At 40.8% G+C, this 17,379-nt stretch overlaps 1 protein-coding gene across 13 annotated transcripts in view; it reads left to right on the top strand.

Moving 5' to 3' along the window:
- The window catches only part of FAM13C (family with sequence similarity 13 member C), a 244,569-nt gene that overhangs the window by 158,039 nt on the left and 69,151 nt on the right, over nucleotides 1-17,379 (top strand). For all 13 annotated transcript variants that reach the window (XM_058671472.1, XM_004583397.4, XM_058671479.1 and 10 more), the window contains one exon: nucleotides 9,022-9,140. In XM_058671472.1, coding sequence (XP_058527455.1) covers nucleotides 9,022-9,140 — 119 coding nt within the window. The remainder of the gene's footprint in view (nucleotides 1-9,021; nucleotides 9,141-17,379) is intronic.

Below are 17,379 nucleotides of genomic sequence, written 5' to 3'. Positions count from 1 at the left end.
TGAATTTGACATGATATCAGTTAAGAAAAAGCATCATAGTAGCAGATGCTATAAACACAAGTCTGACACTTTCTTAGTACCTATATGACCTGATTTAAGAAACATACTTGATACTTATGCTAATGGATGGGAAATCAGTTTCTAAAGTTCCCGTTCACATACTTCCAATGCAATCTGCTGTTAGAACGTGGCAGTTTCTTATTTATTTCTTCAGTTAAACAGCTGTTCAAGAATCATCCTTAGGCCACAGAAATGAGTAAGCAAGCAAAGAGAAGTTGCCAGTTTACTAACAATGTTTTGAGGATCCTGCTTTTTAGTACTGGCATTTCTTTTAAATGAATCTCATTTTTTTTGTTTTGTTTTTATGTTGTAGAAATGCGTGTTACTGTTTCCTACTTGCACAAAATTTATACTGGGTACTGTGCTTTGTGACCTAATATGACAGAATGATTGAATTGAGGAATACTTTATAAGTTGTGGAAGCACTGAAAGAGAAATGCGGGACAGATGTCTTCCCTGGGGTGCTTACGTATTAACTGAGGGATGCACGCCGAGCACATAGATTCTGCGTACACTTGTAACAAGGTTGTGTAGGATGACACACCATGGAGAAGGACAGCAGAATCAGGAGAGGTACAGGCTGGTTGATGTGGCCTCAGTTAGTTGGGAGAGATGGGATTTGAGTCAGACCGTGCAGGCTCTGTGGGATACAGGTCAGATGGGAGTAGAGCAGACATCCTGGAAGGAGAGGACTGCACTGAGAGGGCAGAGGGTGTGGACTGAGGGGAGGTACAGGGGGATGTTTGCAGAATGTGTGTTGCATTCTGTGGAGGTGTGGAGCTTTTCCATTGTTGAGGAAGGTAGGAAACAGGGCCTGTGCTGACTTGGGAAATGTTTACAACTTTTTCTTATTTTTGGTGGTTGCCTGCTGAGTGGTAATGTTTCATACTCAGGCAGTACTGTGTTATTGCAGCTTTCTGCCGCTAGAAGGGTGGGTGGTATTGTTAAATACTTAGCTAAGTATCCGCCAAAGTACCAAGGATTTTACTCACAAGTAATCCTACTCATGGTGTGTCACTTTCTCTGAATTTGTAGATCTCTGATTCTCCTTTTTGCTTCATGTAATTATTGGAGCTGCTTGAGTAGTTTGGGTAAATTTTGTAATGATAATTTTGGATTTTTCTCACAACTGCTTTGGGGATAGAAGAATAATTTGATTTCTTGTTAAACTAAATAAAATAAACAATGGAGCTTGTGAAATGAAGCACTGAGAAATATTTGCAAGCAAAGAATAGCAGATATAGTATAATAATTTCAGAAAATAACATAGCACAGATTGCATATCGACAGGCTGTCTGCCTCTTCAGCCAAAAGTGGAGTAAAAAACAGCTTTTCCTGGGAAAGGAATACTCTACAGGAAGAGGCATTTAAGGGAATTTAAATTTCAGCCCAAAGAAGATTATTTAAAATATCCATGTTTCAAGTTTATATTAAAATCACCTAAATTAGTATCTCCTTTTAAAAAAATAGTCATATTTCTGAATAAAAGGGATTCACTAGTTTCTGGGAGCCCATGTGGCTGAGAAGGGAAGACTGGTTTGACAGGGTGCCCATTTGCAGTCCCTGACTTGGAGTTGTCTTGGAGCTGAGCAAGTGCTGGCAGGAAGGCCGAGCTGTTGCCATTAATGTAGGTGCTGACTCACTGCCATCAATGGCCATTCAGCCACGATTTTTGATTCTTTTGGAAACCGTTGTGTTATTGAAATTTATTATCGAGGGCCCAGCGGCATGGCCTAGCAGCTAAAGTCCTCGCCTTGAACGCACTGGGGTCCCATATGGGCGCTGGTTCTAGTCCTGGTAGCTCCACTTCCCATCCAGCTCCCTGCTTGTGGCCTGGGAAAGCCCAAAGGACAGCCCAAAGCCTTGGGACTCTGCACCCGTGTGGGAGACCTGGAAGAAGTTTCTGGCTCCTGGCTTCAGATCGGCATAGCATCGGCCGTTGTGCTCATTTGGGGAGTGAATCATTGGACGGAAGATCTTCCTCTCTGTCTCTCCTTCTCTCTGTATATCTGACTTTGTATTAAAAATAAATAAATCTTAAAAAAAAGAAAGTTAATATTGAATAAAAGAAATAATGGCACATATTTTAAAAAACATTATTTGTTACATCTTATGACTGAAATTCTGTCCCAAGAATTTTAATAATATTTAATATTTCTTTGATTGCTGTGTCCTGATTTTTCTTAGGGAGTGAACAGTTCTTTAGCATTCTATCAAAATACAGAACAAGGAGGATCAGACACAAAGATTCTTACGGCAAAGGTCCAATCAGCCAGTCTCTTTCCTTCTCTTTTTCTTGATCTTTCCAGTATCCTTTCCATCTGCTCCTTAATTTAAAAAATGCTATTAAATACGAAAGCATACATACTCATTCAACAATACAAGCACTTAGGTAATTTTTAAATTAACCTGCCCCACCTTAAAAAAAAAAAGGAGGGCAGTATTTTGCATTTTAAATGTTTTGGTAGGCCAAGTTTTTATTGATACAGTTTTAGCACAAATTTTGAAAGTGTACCAATCTTTAAGGTTTTCTCTAGAGCTTTAAAATAAGGGAAAAGCAGCCCTATTGTCCTCCTTACCCCAAACGTGGCGAGTCAGAGATCTAATGGTACACTCTACACATTTACTGAACAACTGGATTCCTATTTTATGCTTCTATTCGCTTGATCTCTCTCTCTCTGAAAATCCTTAGCAACCACAGTAGTAAGAATCATATAATATTTTCTGATTAAGGGAGGAAGGGAAAATGAGCCACATGACATGAATTTTTTGAAGAGAGAAATAAAAGGAAGAGGGACAGATTTAGCATATGCTTTGCAAAATTGATCTTACAGGAAGCTGGAAGTAGATACTGCGAATTATAGAAAATATTTATTCAGACTTCAGAATGGTGCAAGTTCCGAATTTAGGATTTCTAGGAAGCCTTTCAGAACGACTGAAATCCCTGTCTTTCCCACCCACAGGCTAAAAGGATACAGGGAGGTGGAAGCAGTGAAACTATCTGGGATTAGCTCCTTTTAACTGCTGGGTGCAGGATTGGCTTCCTTTTCTCTGGAAAGAAACAGACCTGCTGCCTAGACCAGTTTATCAGGACAAGGCTAAGCTAGGTTGATCTGAAGCTCATTATAAGCTCATTGTAATACCAAAGTATGTTTTTTTTTTAATACCATTAGTTTTTATTATAAACATTCACTTTTTTTATTGCATTGCAGTATGTGACACAGCTTTATAGGTACTGGTAATCCCCCACCCCTCCCCAAACCCTCCCGCCATGGTGGATTCCTCCACCTTGCTGCATTGCCACAGTTCAAGTTCAGTTGAGATTCTTTCATTGCAAGCATATACCAAGCATAGAGTCCAGCATCTTATTGTCCAGATAAGTTCAACCGCTTGTTGGGGAGACCATCTCTGGTCTGAAGGTAGAGCCGGTAGAGTGTCATCCCAATCAATTAAAAGCCCCAACATGACATCAGCAGCAATTTATAACGTTATGGAGTTAATTGACTCTATTATGGTTTAACATAGGGTTTTTTAAATTTTATTCATTAATTACATTGTATTATGTGACACAGTTTCATAGGTACTGGGATTCTCCCCACCCCTCCCCAAACCCTCCCCCCATGGTGGATTCCTCCACCTTGTTGCATAACCACAGTTCAAGTTCAGTTGAGATTCCCTCGTTGCAAGCATATACCAAACATAGAGTCCAGCATCTTAATGTCCAGTCAAGTTCAACATAGGGTTTTAAAGTATGTTAAATGACACATCTACTAGTGGCCTGGAGGGAAGCACTGGAATTCATATGAACTGAATGGGTTATAGCTAGATTCTGGAAAATCTCTACTTATTCTCAGAAAAATCATGGGTATACCTCCCCTTTGTTAGAGTGTATTTCCCTTTTCATTAAATGAACTACAAGATGTTCAACACAACTGAGACACTCCCCTCCAAGTAGTGGATGGTTAGGGCAGTATTTTGGTATAGTTGGTTAAGCCACCATCCGTGATGCCATCCATATTGGAGCACCATAAGTTCTGGCTGCTATGGGATGATCCATATCCAAAATCAATATGCCTGGGAAAGTAGTGATTGATGGACCAAATGCCTGAAATGCTGTACTTTAGTGGAGGAGCTGGGTGGAATTCCAAGCTCCTGAATTTGTGCAGGCCAGGTCCCAGCCATTTTGGTCATGAGAAGCAGAACCAATACATGGAAGATGTTTCTGTATCTTTCCTCTCTGTTGAAAGTTTTATTAATTTTAGAGTACAATGGGCATAGAAAAAACTCAAGCATGGGAAGAAGAGAAGACTTAATGCTTTGACTGCTTGCCTCTTGGGAGAACTATTTAAAAGTTACATGTGTCTTTGAGACTGAATGGCACCATGTAACAAGCTAGAGCAGATGGGCAAGAACCGGAGTCGGGTTGGAAAGCTCTTGTCTTTCTTGTGGGCTATGGATTTGTCCAAATTGAGGAAGTTGAAAGAACCTGAAACTATAATCATACCATCGAAGTGAAACTAAATTTTCCCAAGTTCTGTAAGAGCTAGCTGAAATCACGTAAGAGCTCACTAAAATCACGTAAGCACAAAATATCATATTTTACCATTGCTGCTTTGAACTTGCTAGTTTTTCATAAAAAGGTGGGATTTCAAGACCCTCAAGTTAATAGGTCACTGTTCTTGCAAGCTTTTGCCTATAAGTGAGAAAATAGCCAAAATGACATTTATTTTAAGGACAACTTAAAAATATGACTAGTCAGCGTAATGATAGCTGTGTTTAGTAAGTAACCAACAAATTACTCCGCTAAGACTGACTTTAGGATGAATTTAGAGTAATAGATGGAGAAATCAGTTAAAAATGGGAAAGGATTTAGGATGAATTTTTTTTCGGGGGGAGGGTGACCATCTGAGCTGAGTGTCAGAAAGACAGGCATGGAGGAGTAGGTCCTGTTTCCTCCCTTCCTCCAAACCAGCATAAATACATAAACTGGCATAAATATATCTTTTTTAAAATGTGATGATCTTAAATGGACAAAGGTAAACAAATGTATTCATTATTTCTTGTTCAGATACTGCTGTCTTTGGGGAGAAGATGTTCATTCTTATTTCTCCATAAGTATGTTTTTTTCCTCTAAGGACTTTGTTTGGCATCCTTGGTTAAACTTGGCACTGACTGAGCCGCAGAGTCCAATTGGGACAGAGATTTTGGCTCAACAAGGAGGTGAACCCCGATTCTCCCGGGTGTCTGGTTAAAGTTTTGTCATGGCGGACAGATAAAATCCATTGAACACTACTGTTACCATTTTGTATTTCCTCCCTTTGTCAGTCTTTAGGAATAAATGATGACTAGAAGTATAACACCTTTGAAAGTTATTGTTCTGTTAATCTAATAAAATATTCCTTTCTGCTTGTCTCTTTTAAGGGAAAACATAGTGAACTTTTTAAGTGCACACAATTGAAGAATGGCTTGCCCCTCCCCTCCTAATGTCTGTGAGGCTGCTGAGTCATCCAGAGTAACTCTGTTGCTTTTTCTGGAAGCATCCTCTAGACAGTTCTTCTTGTGTCTGTATTGCATGCCATGTTCTACTGGGCATGCTCGGTAGTTCCTTGATGCCAACAAACACATCAGGCTTCACCTTTCTCATGTCTGGGTGTATCTTAAAATTAATGAGGGCATTTAATATCAGTCTACTTTGTGAAAAACTGTTTAATCAAACAGATACTGGCTTTTAGAACTGATGACATCTTACAGGAAAAGTAGTGTGTTTTAGTTTCTATTTCTGTGCAACAGCCTCAAAGTGTAAAATAGTGATTATTCCCTCTGATAGTCTCTGTTGGTCAGGAACTCTCTTAGGACACAGCAGGGTAGTTTTCTGATTCCTGATTGCTGGGAGCTTGGTCAAGAAACTTGGAGCTTCAAAGCAAAGCTTATATGGAGGTTCATTGATTGTCGTGTCGAGTTTGCTGGGTCTTTGGTGTATAGAGGGAATTACATGAATAGATAATGGAGCGTAAGGGATTACAGGAAAATCTTTAGTTTTTTCTTGTGAGCAGTAATGTTCCTTGAGATGATGAGAAGCTTGGGAAAAAGAATATCTTCAGTATTTTCCGAGAGAGAGGCTGAACTTGGGTTTTTTAGACGGAGCTTTGGGGAATAGTACTTTGGAGACTCAGCTCACTGAGCATTGTCAACCACAGCCTGTAATTACAATCAGGCATGTGTCCCACATTGTGGCCTTCTCTGTTCTGATTCCTAACTCTCCATCTTGAACTTGGAATTCATAACAGGCAAAAGAATCACAGCTGAAAGAGCCACTTTTGTCTTCATTTGAATCAGGGATTGAAGTGTTAGCTGTCCTCAAGGATGCCTGATTTCACCCATTCCAGAGAACACTTCTGTATTGTCATGCTTTCAGATCTCTCACCTGAGCTGATGCAGGAAGTACTTTGCTAACATTGCCTCTTGCTAGCTGTAAGATAGGTCATTAGATCTCAGGGAATGCAACAAGATATGGCTTTCTCAACCTCTTGGGGGCTCAAAATGCTAGATAAGCTACTCTCTATGATTAAACAAATCAAAATTCTTTTCTGAAATAGTGAAGATTTAAAATATAAATTATTAACTTTTGAGTGGTTACAAGGGCTGTCTCAAAAGGTTTATAGGGTTGAGGCTCCTAAATAAGAATTGCTTAAAATAATGTTAATGTCACTGTAAAGACATCAAGCGCACATTCTGCCACCAAAAAAAAAAAGTTTTTTTTCCTTTTATCAGTCTTTTTGGTCAAATTTCCAAGGATTTCCTAAGCATTAGCTTCAGTACATTGAAGTGAAGGAACTTTCCTACAAGAAATGCTATCCTCGGGCCCAGCACGGTGGAACAGTGGTTAAGGTCCTTGCCTTACGTGCTTGGGATCCCATATGGGCGACGGTTCTAATCCCAGTGGTCCTGCTTCCCATCCAGCTTCCTGCTTGTGGCCTGGGACAGCAGTTGAGGACAGCCCAAATCCTTGGGATCCTGTACCCATGTGAGAGACCCGGAAGAGCTAGCTCCTGGCTCCTGGCTTCGGATCGCCTCAGCTCTAGCTGTTGCAGGCACTTGGGGAGTGAACCATCAGTAGGAAGATCTTCCTCTCTGTTTCTCCTTCTCTATGTATATCCACCTTTCCAATAAAAATAAATCTTAAAAAAAAAAAAAAAAAAAGAGGGCCCAGCGGCATGGCCTAGCAGCTAAAGTCCTCGCCTTGAAAGCCCCGGGATCCCATATGGGCACCGGTTCTAATCCCGGCAGCTCCACTTCCCATCTAGCTCCCTGCTTGTGGCCTGGGAAAGCAGTCGAGGACGGCCCAAAGCTTTGGGCCCCTGCACCCATGTGGGAGACCCGGAAGAGGTTCCAGGTTCCCAGCATCGGATTGGCGCGTACTGGCCCGTTGCGGCTCACTTGGGGAGTGAAACATCGGATGGAAGATCTTCCTCTCTGTCTCTCCTCCTCCTCTCTGTATATCCGGCTTTCCAGTAACAATAAAATCTTAAAAAAAAAAAAAATGCTATCCTCATCAACAGGGCCACTCCACTGTGTGCCTCCCTTGGAGAGAATCTAATGACATTACTTAACAGCTTTTTGGAGTTGCTGATATTATCTACATTTTACAAACAGAAATTGAGGCCCAGATTGCTTATTTTACTGGATCAGGGCCACATAGGAAACAAGCAGGAAGCAAAGCTGTCCTACTTGAAAATCATTGTGTGGCAGAGCTCATCTGTGATTAAGTTAGCTCTAGTTTTCACAAGCAACTAAGACCAAGGGGCTAGTGAAGACTAATACTTACTTCGTGTGGAGCATTTTGACTAAGCTAAAGTTTTGGAAGAATTAAAGCAAGGTGTGGCTTTTTTTTAAAGAAAAGATTTATTTATTTTTATTGGAAAGTCCGATTTATAGAGAGGAGAAGAGAGAGAGGAAGATCTTCTGTCTGATTCATTACACAAGTGATCACAGTGGCTAGGGCTGAGCCAATCCAAAGTGAGGAGCCAGGAGCATCTTCTGGGTCTCCCTCGCAGGTGCAGGGTCCCAAGAGCTTGGGCCATCCTTGACTGCTTTCCCAGCCACAGGCAGGGAGTTGGATGGAAAGTGGGGCTGCGGGGATTAGAAATGGTGCCCATACCCAGTGCATTCAAGGCGAGGACTTTAGCCACTAAAAAAATTATTTCTAAGACAGCTGACCCATTGAGACAGGGTCTCTGTTGTCACCACAAAATATTGCACTGTCAGACATTCACTAAACTGCTTGGATGCTTTGCATGATGTTAGAAAAATGGAAGAAAGCTAATTGTCTAGTAGAGCTTTGTTTTAGTTTTTCTCAAGTAAAAAGGTGCATTAGCAGGGACCAGAATTGGATGTGGCTGGGACACAATCCATATGGGTTCGCAGCATTGCAGTTGGAGGCTTAAAAATGCCATTTAAATTTATTACTTCAGGAAAACTGTTTCTTACAGAAAACTTAGGAATAAGAAGCAAAAATTATGTTTTAGGGGTAATCACTGTTAAGATTTTCTTTGAATTATCCTGGCCTACTTGTGCATGCCCATGTGTGGATGTTTATACGTGTCTGTTTTTTAAAAAAGGAACTTAAGCTGTTGATGTTCTACAAATTTTCACAGAAATCCATTCATTAACAATTTTTTCAGAACTATCACTAGTGCCTGTGAATTTTTCATTATATGACTATATCATATCTTGGGTTATTTTTTCCTTTAATCTTCTAATCTTGTAGCTACTGACAGAGACTTTCAATTTCAAACCAATGAAGTAACTTCTTAACTCTACAATCAGTTGATGACATTGGGTTGCTGCTCCCCTTCCCTAAGACCACCTCTGAACCTGCCCCCGCCCCATCCCCCGGTGAAGAAGGCTGTGGATCTGACGGCTCCTGGCAGCTCACCTTGGTTTGCTGTTTTCTTCTTGCAGGAGACGGAGCATGTGGTGCCCAGCCAGTCAGAGTGTCAGGACAGAGCAGGAGTGCCAGCTCATGCGAGTCCACAAAACAATGCCTTCAGATGCCAAGAAACAGTGCGACCTCAACCAAGGTGGGCCTTCACCGTCAGAAACTGTGCTGTGCTTTGGCGTGCTTTACCAGGGAAGCCGACTGCTACCTCTACCCATCTCAAAGCTTCCTGACTTTTGTTCCTGATAGTCAGAGAAACTGCTTTCAGAGGGTCTAGCAGAGGACTCTTGGAACCTAAGAAATGCAGACAATCTGTTCTGGTTTCCATTTGAGGATAATTATACTTTAGATTCAGCCAGGAGCAGAGATAGGTCCTGCCTTTGGAAAGAAATGCTGTTTTCATTTATTCTGCCTCTGTTCCATGCCACAGGGGATTACTTATTTTCTCTGTGCTAACAATAAATGATAAACATGTAGTCATTAGGCCGATTGCTCTTCACTCATTATTTTACTTAGCTTTTTCTACTGGCTTGGAAAGTTGGGTATCAGTAGCCCCGTTTTAGAGAGGAGTCTGAGGCCAAGAGACAGTTAGGTGCTTGCCTGATGTTGCATAACTCAAAAAGGCTAGCCATAATTTGAAACCTACCAATGTTGGAGTATGGCATGGCAGGTGCGTCTTCTGTCTTCAGCCAAGTGTCAGCCAGTGACCTTAGCTCTGAAGCTGTCTGATAACTGGCCTTCCTAGCCTCCTGGAGATAGCCCTGGATCCAAAATGAGAACAGGAGTGGAAAGCTGCCTGCAGAAAGGCTGGCATAGGATTCTGGTGGGAGCCTGGCACTGCAGCTGTCAATGGAAACTCTCTTCTGGAAATAAACAGAAGGAAGCATTCACATGCTAGTTAGGTCAGCTGTCTTAAGGGATCTTGTGTACAGTGTAATCATAGCCCTGACTCAGTAGAAAGGGTGTTCTGTGTTTCTGAGCTTGACCTTTAGATCTTTTCCTAAGGCAGCACAGTCTAAATGAACCAACTACAGAGAAGTTGGGCTTTGCTATGTGCTTATGCTTTAAAATATCCAACATACTGAACTTATAATCATAGAATTCCTAAAGGATTATAGAGGACCCCAATGGTAAGGTGGTTCCCTAGACAGAATTTAGAGATACCTTTTAAAAAAAAAAGGCTTCAAGTTACTCCCTTTTATCTTTGTTTTATCTGATCTCAGTTCTAGTACCTCTACCTCTTGGACTCAGCCTTGTTATTTCTCTGAGCGTTGGGACACTCTCCCTTGTGTTTGAAGCCGGACTGTACTAAAGCAGTTTTGGTTAGAATACATGTAGACAATGACCTTGTTGCTCCTGCCTGAGTCCCATGAGTGCCTTTCCCAGGAAGAACAAAATAAACTAATTCCCATGCATATTTTAAAATAGAATAAAATCTAAACAAACAAAAACCAAAGTTATTTGATTTTTCCGTGTGTGTGTGTATGATTTTTGTGTATTTTTGCTTGTGTATGTCCTTCAGGAAATGGGTATTCAGCAAAAGCCAATAAGGGAAAATGGTATTTACAATTTAATTTTCTCATTTAACAAACTTGCAACCATTTTGTATTCCATCAGTTGTGATTTTAGTGTTGATAGATGGAAGTAAGAGACTCAGTAGGACTCTGTGGTGGAAATCGTTTGTACTGGGCTAGTTAAGAACTAAGCTACTGAGTGCTGAAACAGAAGAGTTCCGTGGGTGTTCAGAGCAGTGATTCTTAACAGTGGATGTGGGAGAAATTACCCTTTGTTTAGATTCTCAGAGATCCATGAAAGTTTGCTTCAGAAGTTACAAAGATGGATACATATACTGAGAGAGAGATGTTTGTGTAGAAATTTAGGAGACTCCTATACCTCCTCTGCATGCCAGGAAAAGAAATGAGAAAGTCGGCATTCCTCCTTGTTAAGTAAGTGTTGTGTTCTAGTCTCCAATAGATTTTAAGTTTTTCCTGGCAAAAGCAGATCTGGTTTTGATCGCCTCCTTAGCAAATCTCTTTAGGAACCCCAGATATTTATTATTCTTCCTCTAAGGTCTGTTCTCCACATTTATAGTATTTAGCTTTCCAAGATCACAGCATTCCAGAAGGTTCTAAGTTCCAGCGTAAGTAGTCACAGGATCTGGTGCTAAGTCATAGGTCTGGAGCACTGTTAGGCCAGCTGTATCTGGTAATATTAAATTTAGTAGTTGGGTTGGTAACCATTAAAATTTACTGTTAATTATCAGATAAATGGTGGCGCCACCCAGGGATATTCTAATGAAACTTTATAAAAAACTGTCTCTAAGTATTACAGGGGTTGTGAAATTTGAACTGGTGAAACAGGATCTGGGGCTAAAAACAACTTTGAGTCAGGTAACTCACATTCCTGATAGCATTCCTCTCCTGTTTAAGCCAGCACATGGCCAAGTTCAGGCAAATTATGCCTTTTAAGATCTTGATGGACATGATACGGTAATACAACATGTCATTGCTAGGTCAAATTCAAGGGAAGAAGCCAGGCTAAATATCAGCAAGTGTGAAATGCCAACTTTCTGGGAGTGGGGAGGGCATTGTTAACCTGGTGAACAGTGCAAGTGACAGAGGCAAGATCTTTCTGTAGCAAGGAACCACCAAAATGTCCTACATCTGTTGAGTTAGACTAGAAGGAGTAGTTACTCTTCAGAGAATGAACCTACCCTTGTAGAAGAGGGATTTGGGGGCTAGTTGAACTTATGGTGAGCTTTAGGTTTCCATGCACATCAAAGAGTTTCATAACTACAGCTCTGAGTGTATTGTATGTTGTACTCTTCCTAGTATAGGAGATCATCTGTGTCTGTGGGTAAATTTCAGGGAGGTCTATGAATGTTTTTGCCAACATTTATGCATTAATATTGGGTTTGTAATAGTACTTTAACACATATAACTATAAAACTGTGACTTAGAACAACTCAAATTTATTGTAGTACACTTTTATCGATGTCCAGTAGGGATTTCTCTGGACCACAATAAAGGTGTTGGCAGGACTGTTGGGATTTAGGGACTCTGGAGGATAATTGGTTCATTTCCTTGATTTATTTCAGTTTCCAGAGACTGCTCCAGTCCTTGGCTCTTGAGTCCTTTCATCTTTAAAGTCAATCATTTTTTCCCTGACCATGGAAAGATTTTCTAATTGTGAATTTTCAACTGATTAAGTTGAGCTTCCTAGGGTGTTCAAATTTTAAAGTCATTAGTCATGTCTGTAAAATGTTTGTAAATGTAAAGCATTCAAAAAAATGCAATGGGGTGGTGGTGATGCAGGAAAGAGTGAGGACTTGGGCATATTTGGAGTAGGGGCACAATTATGCCTACTTTGTATGAGAAGATTTCAAAATTCTCATTAGGAGTGAACATTATGGCACAGTGGATTAAGCTTGTGCTTGCATTTCTGCTCATGGCATCCTAGAGGTGAACTTAGCCCTAGCTACACTGCTTTCAATCCACGTTTCTGCAAGTGGGCCTGCAAGCCATATGGGAGACCCTGATCAGGAGAGCATGGCTCCTGGCGTTAGCCTGGCACGGCCTTGACTGTTGTGGTCTCCAGTGAGTGAACGAGCAAATGCAGAATCTTTCATTTCTTCTTTCTCTGTTGCTCTACTTTATATAATAAACAAATAAATCCTTTATATTCAGGAAAAGTAAGATTAAAATATGAATTTGAAGAATTGAAATATGAGTATAGTTTTTTCATAGTGTGCATTTGTTGGTAATAGCTTTCCCGTCGCTCCCAGAGAACATTTTTTGAGAGGCAGAAATGAATGAGTGCTAGCACTACCACCTCCACCTCAGTCCTGGAATGCCCCAAATGGCCAGCGCTGCATTGGGCTGAAGTTGGGAGCTTGGGCTATAACCTGGAGCTTCCAGGGATGTGGTAGGACCCCACTTCCCTGAGACTTCTTTTCTGCTTCCTGGGATCTGCATTGATAGGACACAAAAGTTGGAAGCTGCAACCAAGGATTGACCCAAACTACTCAGATATGGGGTCTTGGCATCTTAATCATTAGGCTAAATGCCTAGTTCTCATTTTGAAGAACCCTTGCATGTGTCTAGTTCCCCACCCTGCCCTGGGAGAATCTAGAAAACCTTTATTGTATATACTCATCACCCTCCACAGGGTTTGAAGTGGTGGTGCTAACCTTTTCTACCTCCAGGCTTACTTGCTCTTCTGAATTTCCTCAATGGAGTTGAACCATGCCCTTTATTGCAGCCCTGCTGCCCCCTGCCACTTTTTTTTTTTTAATCTATTCATGTTTTAATTTTTTGCCCAACCCCTCCCTGTACCCTCCCCCCTTGGTGGACCGCCCCACCCCATTGCCATATCACATTTTTGGTTTTTTGTTTGTGTTTTTGTTTTTCATTACATTGCATTATGTGTCATGGTTCTATAGGCCCTGAGATTCTCCACCCCCACCACCATAATGTATTCCTCAACCTTGTTGCACCACCACGGATCAAATTCAGCTGGGATTCCCCCACTGCGCGCATCCACCAGGCAAGAAGACCCGCATCCCATTGTCCAAAAATGTCCATCAGTTTATTGGGGAGACCATCTCTGGTCCAAAGGCAGAGCCGGCAAAGTGGTTTTGATAGTTCTACAGAACTGTATTGTTGCCAGTCTCACCACTTTAGGCACAATGCGGTCGTTGGAGAATCCACTGATGGACATTGTCCATCATATAGTCTCCAGTTACCTGATTTTTTCATTGTTAACACACAGCTGAGGTGGTCGATTGACTTGTTCTGTCCTCTGTCATTTGATGTTTATCTTCCAGAGACCGAAAGCTCGATTGCGGGGATCCTAAAAGAAACTATGAAGGAGGTGCCCACTATCTCCCTACTAGTCCTCTCGAGCTTCTGGGTCCTGGTTTGTTTGGTGGATCAGTCTGGCTCTAATAGTTCTTATGGGTGCTCTCATTCAAACCTTCAGGTCTCCGTCCCACTCTTGCCCTAGTGTTTATGGTTACTATTACTGGGAATACACAAAAAATTATCTCTCACCTACACAAAGGCTGGCCTTATTTAAGGGTGGCCCTAAGCAGCGATTACTGATAATAAAAACTCCGAAGCTCGCGGCCGGGCGGCCAGCAGGCAGAGCCTGGCACCATTTGGTGCACTGGCCGCCCATAGCCTGGGACCCCCTCACTGCCTTCCGGCGGTGGTCCTGGCATGCTGAGTCTTCGATCTCGGATCCGGCCTGGCTGGGCCGCCCCCCAGGACCACGCAGAGTCCTGTGCCCCCTGCCACCTTTAACCTCCATCCTGGCTGCACAGAGCTTTAAGATTTGGCATCCTGGGGGAGGGCATCATGAGACAGATTTGACTCGTATGGTGTTTTAAAATATTTTGAGTTCTAACATGGCGATGGCTGGTAGATTTTAATAACTATTTTTTCTGAAGTTTTTATATGATAGCATGCAAAGCACATATATGAGTGGAGGATATTATACTACTTTGGTATGCTCCTTAATTCCTGGTGCTTTTTGAAAAAAATTTAAAATTGTAAAACTATTAGTAAGAGCTGGAGGCAATTTTATTACTCATTGCTCAAGAGTACAACGCTCCCATTATCTGGGTTGGCACTCACTGAGGCTGTGGTTTGCTTAGGTTCTTGCTTTCTTTGGTAACAGAACCAAGACGAGCACCATCAATCTATTTAGAGCAGTCACTTGATGAATATGCATCAGTTTGATGGATTTTTATAGCTGAAGCTAGTGTAATCCTGTAAACCCTCAGAAATGATAAAGGGGAATTTGTAGATTTAAGAGAATATGAATGCAGTCAGATTTCTTGACAAACTCAGTAAACTTTTGAGAGTGATTAAATCATTACATTTAAAGTTTATTAAAATTTATCACAGCATTTAACTGTTAATATCTTTAAAGACCTTGTCTATGTGAATGAGAGCTATTCTGTGCCATTAGCTTACTACTAATTAGCTGGATGGCCACATTTGCAAGTTTCAGTTCATTGGCCTTTTCATCTGCAAGTCTCCTGTTAGAGGGTCCTGAAAATACTTGGCAGGGATAATGACCGTTGGGGGCTTCTACACTTTTTGTGACGTTGCAGATTTCAAAACAAAATAGAAAGCTGCAGGCTTTGTTGCTTTGTGGTAAGAGGAAGTTTTTTTGGCAGCAGCTTTTTCTCAGGGGAGAAGTCCTTTCATCTTGTTTTTCAGAGAGGGAGAAGAAGAAACTTAAGTATGTGTGTGTTTAATAGCTAATTGTTTCTTATTTAAATGTTTTCCCTAGGAGTAAGCAGGATCTTAATGTGTTCTGCTGAAAGAGGGAAAGATTGAGTGAGAGAATGAGGTTCTAGGATGCTCCCTCTGTTGATCAATAACAGCAGAACCCTGCGTACTTTTATCACATTCTGGTCCCTCCGTAGTGTCCTGATTAGGTTTAGATTTGCTTTTCTTTTTAAATGTAGGAAGGCAGATAGACACAGTGTGGAGAGAAAATTAGTCTTGACAATGTTTCAAGTCTCTTCAATGCACAGTTAAGTAATGAGTGGGTTCTGACTTAGTATCCAGTGCAGGAAGGTAGCCATGGCATGAAGGCTCCCCGTCACCACCCGCTCGGAGTGACAAGATTCACAGGAACTTTGCATGTTTGGCAGGTGGTCACTTTACTCAGATTCTTGGGACCCCTCCTCTAATGTAAGAGGTCTGGAGCAAAAGAATGCTGAGGCTTCTTCTGGTTCTTAGACTTAAAAATATTCAACACTCCAGCAGTTCAAAGGATTAGATATGGAAAGACTGTAGCTTAAGAATACAAGCTCTTGCAGACACAGATAAAAATAATTCCTCCCTCTGCTGTAGAGCATAAAAATCCCATGCCAAAGCTGATTGAACTGCTGATTGAAGAAGAGCCCACACTTGATTACTGAGGGAAACAAATGATCTTTTTTTTTCTTTTTTCTATTTTCAAATGCGATTTTCTCTAGGTAATGTGCTAAATTGCTAGTGCCCTCACCAGTCAGTCAGGCATAAGGATAAAAAGGAAATAAATAAAAAGGAAATCTGGAGTTCTCTGATTAAAAATAATAAAATAATTTGAAACAATAGAAAATGTACAAAATCCTGAGAATATAAAAATCTCTTACTACCTATATAACCACGGTTATTGTTGCAGTGTGTGTGCTTATGTTGTTGCTGTTGTATCACTATTGATATAAAAATAAATTGTGTATGAAAAGGGCTTCTTGACACATTAGGATGTAAATTTGTTATAAGCAAAATTTTTTTTTAATTTCTGAGTAGTTTTGCTTTATAAAACCAAAATTGTGGAGTTCTTTAAAGTTACCATATATTCCACATCTTAAACTAATGTTTGTCACAATTAGTGTGTTTTTCATAATCTAGACCATACCCAATCTTTCCTAATTTTTAAATCTGACCTCTCTCTTTCCCTTGCGCTCCTCCTAGCCATCAATAATCAACTTTTTGTGTTCATACTGAGCATTTTTTATTCAGCTTCCATATATAAGGAAGAATATGTGATATTTATCTTTGTGTCTGGCTTATTGAAGTGCTACAGCTCTACTCATTTTGCTGGAAATGGTACGATTTCATTCTTTTCAGTGGCTGAATTAAGTGTGTTTTCCACATTTTCTTAATTCATTCTTTTAATGTTAGATACCTTGCCTATTCAGTATTCTGGTTATTATGAACAGTGATGCAGTAAACATGATGGAGAATGCATTTGTTGATACACTGTTTATGTGTCAATATATACCCAGTAGTGGGATCTGGGTCATATGGCAATTCTGTTGATGGGTTTAAAAGGAATCTCAGTACTGTTTTCTATAGCAGTTGGTCTAATTTTCATTCCAATCAACAGTCTGTGTGTTCCTTTTTTCTACATCTTTTCCAGGATTGCAAAACATACTCCCCCAAAACTAGTTGGAGGTGTTGCTATGGAACCGCCAAACCTAAGGTTGCTCACCCAAAACACAGAAAGCAAATCACTTACATTGGAGTAATGAAGAAAGCAGATATTTTTTTCAGTATACAGAGTAAGGAACTGGGAAGCAATAGGTTAATTTGAGGGCTCCTTGAGGTGTTAAGGGTGCAGGTACTGAAATAGTGGCTGAGAGGTGCATATTTGATTTATGTTCAAGTTCCTGGTTGGTCAGTAGTGTTAATGACCCCTTTTGGGTTGGTTGGCGATGTCAAACTCTTTAGGGAATTTTTATGTTGGCCAGGTGAGCTTTGCTTGTTTTGGAGCTTTACATGTAACTAACTGGTAACTATCCTTTCCTATGACCTGAAATTTCCCTGCCTGGTCCTAAAATTCCTGTAACAAGTGTTGGCCAACAGGGTTTTTTACCT

This window comes from Ochotona princeps, chromosome 13 (genome assembly GCF_030435755.1).
Source record: "Ochotona princeps isolate mOchPri1 chromosome 13, mOchPri1.hap1, whole genome shotgun sequence".
NCBI classification, from domain to species: Eukaryota; Metazoa; Chordata; class Mammalia; order Lagomorpha; family Ochotonidae; genus Ochotona; species Ochotona princeps.
This window is presented reverse-complemented; position numbering and strand designations above follow the sequence as displayed.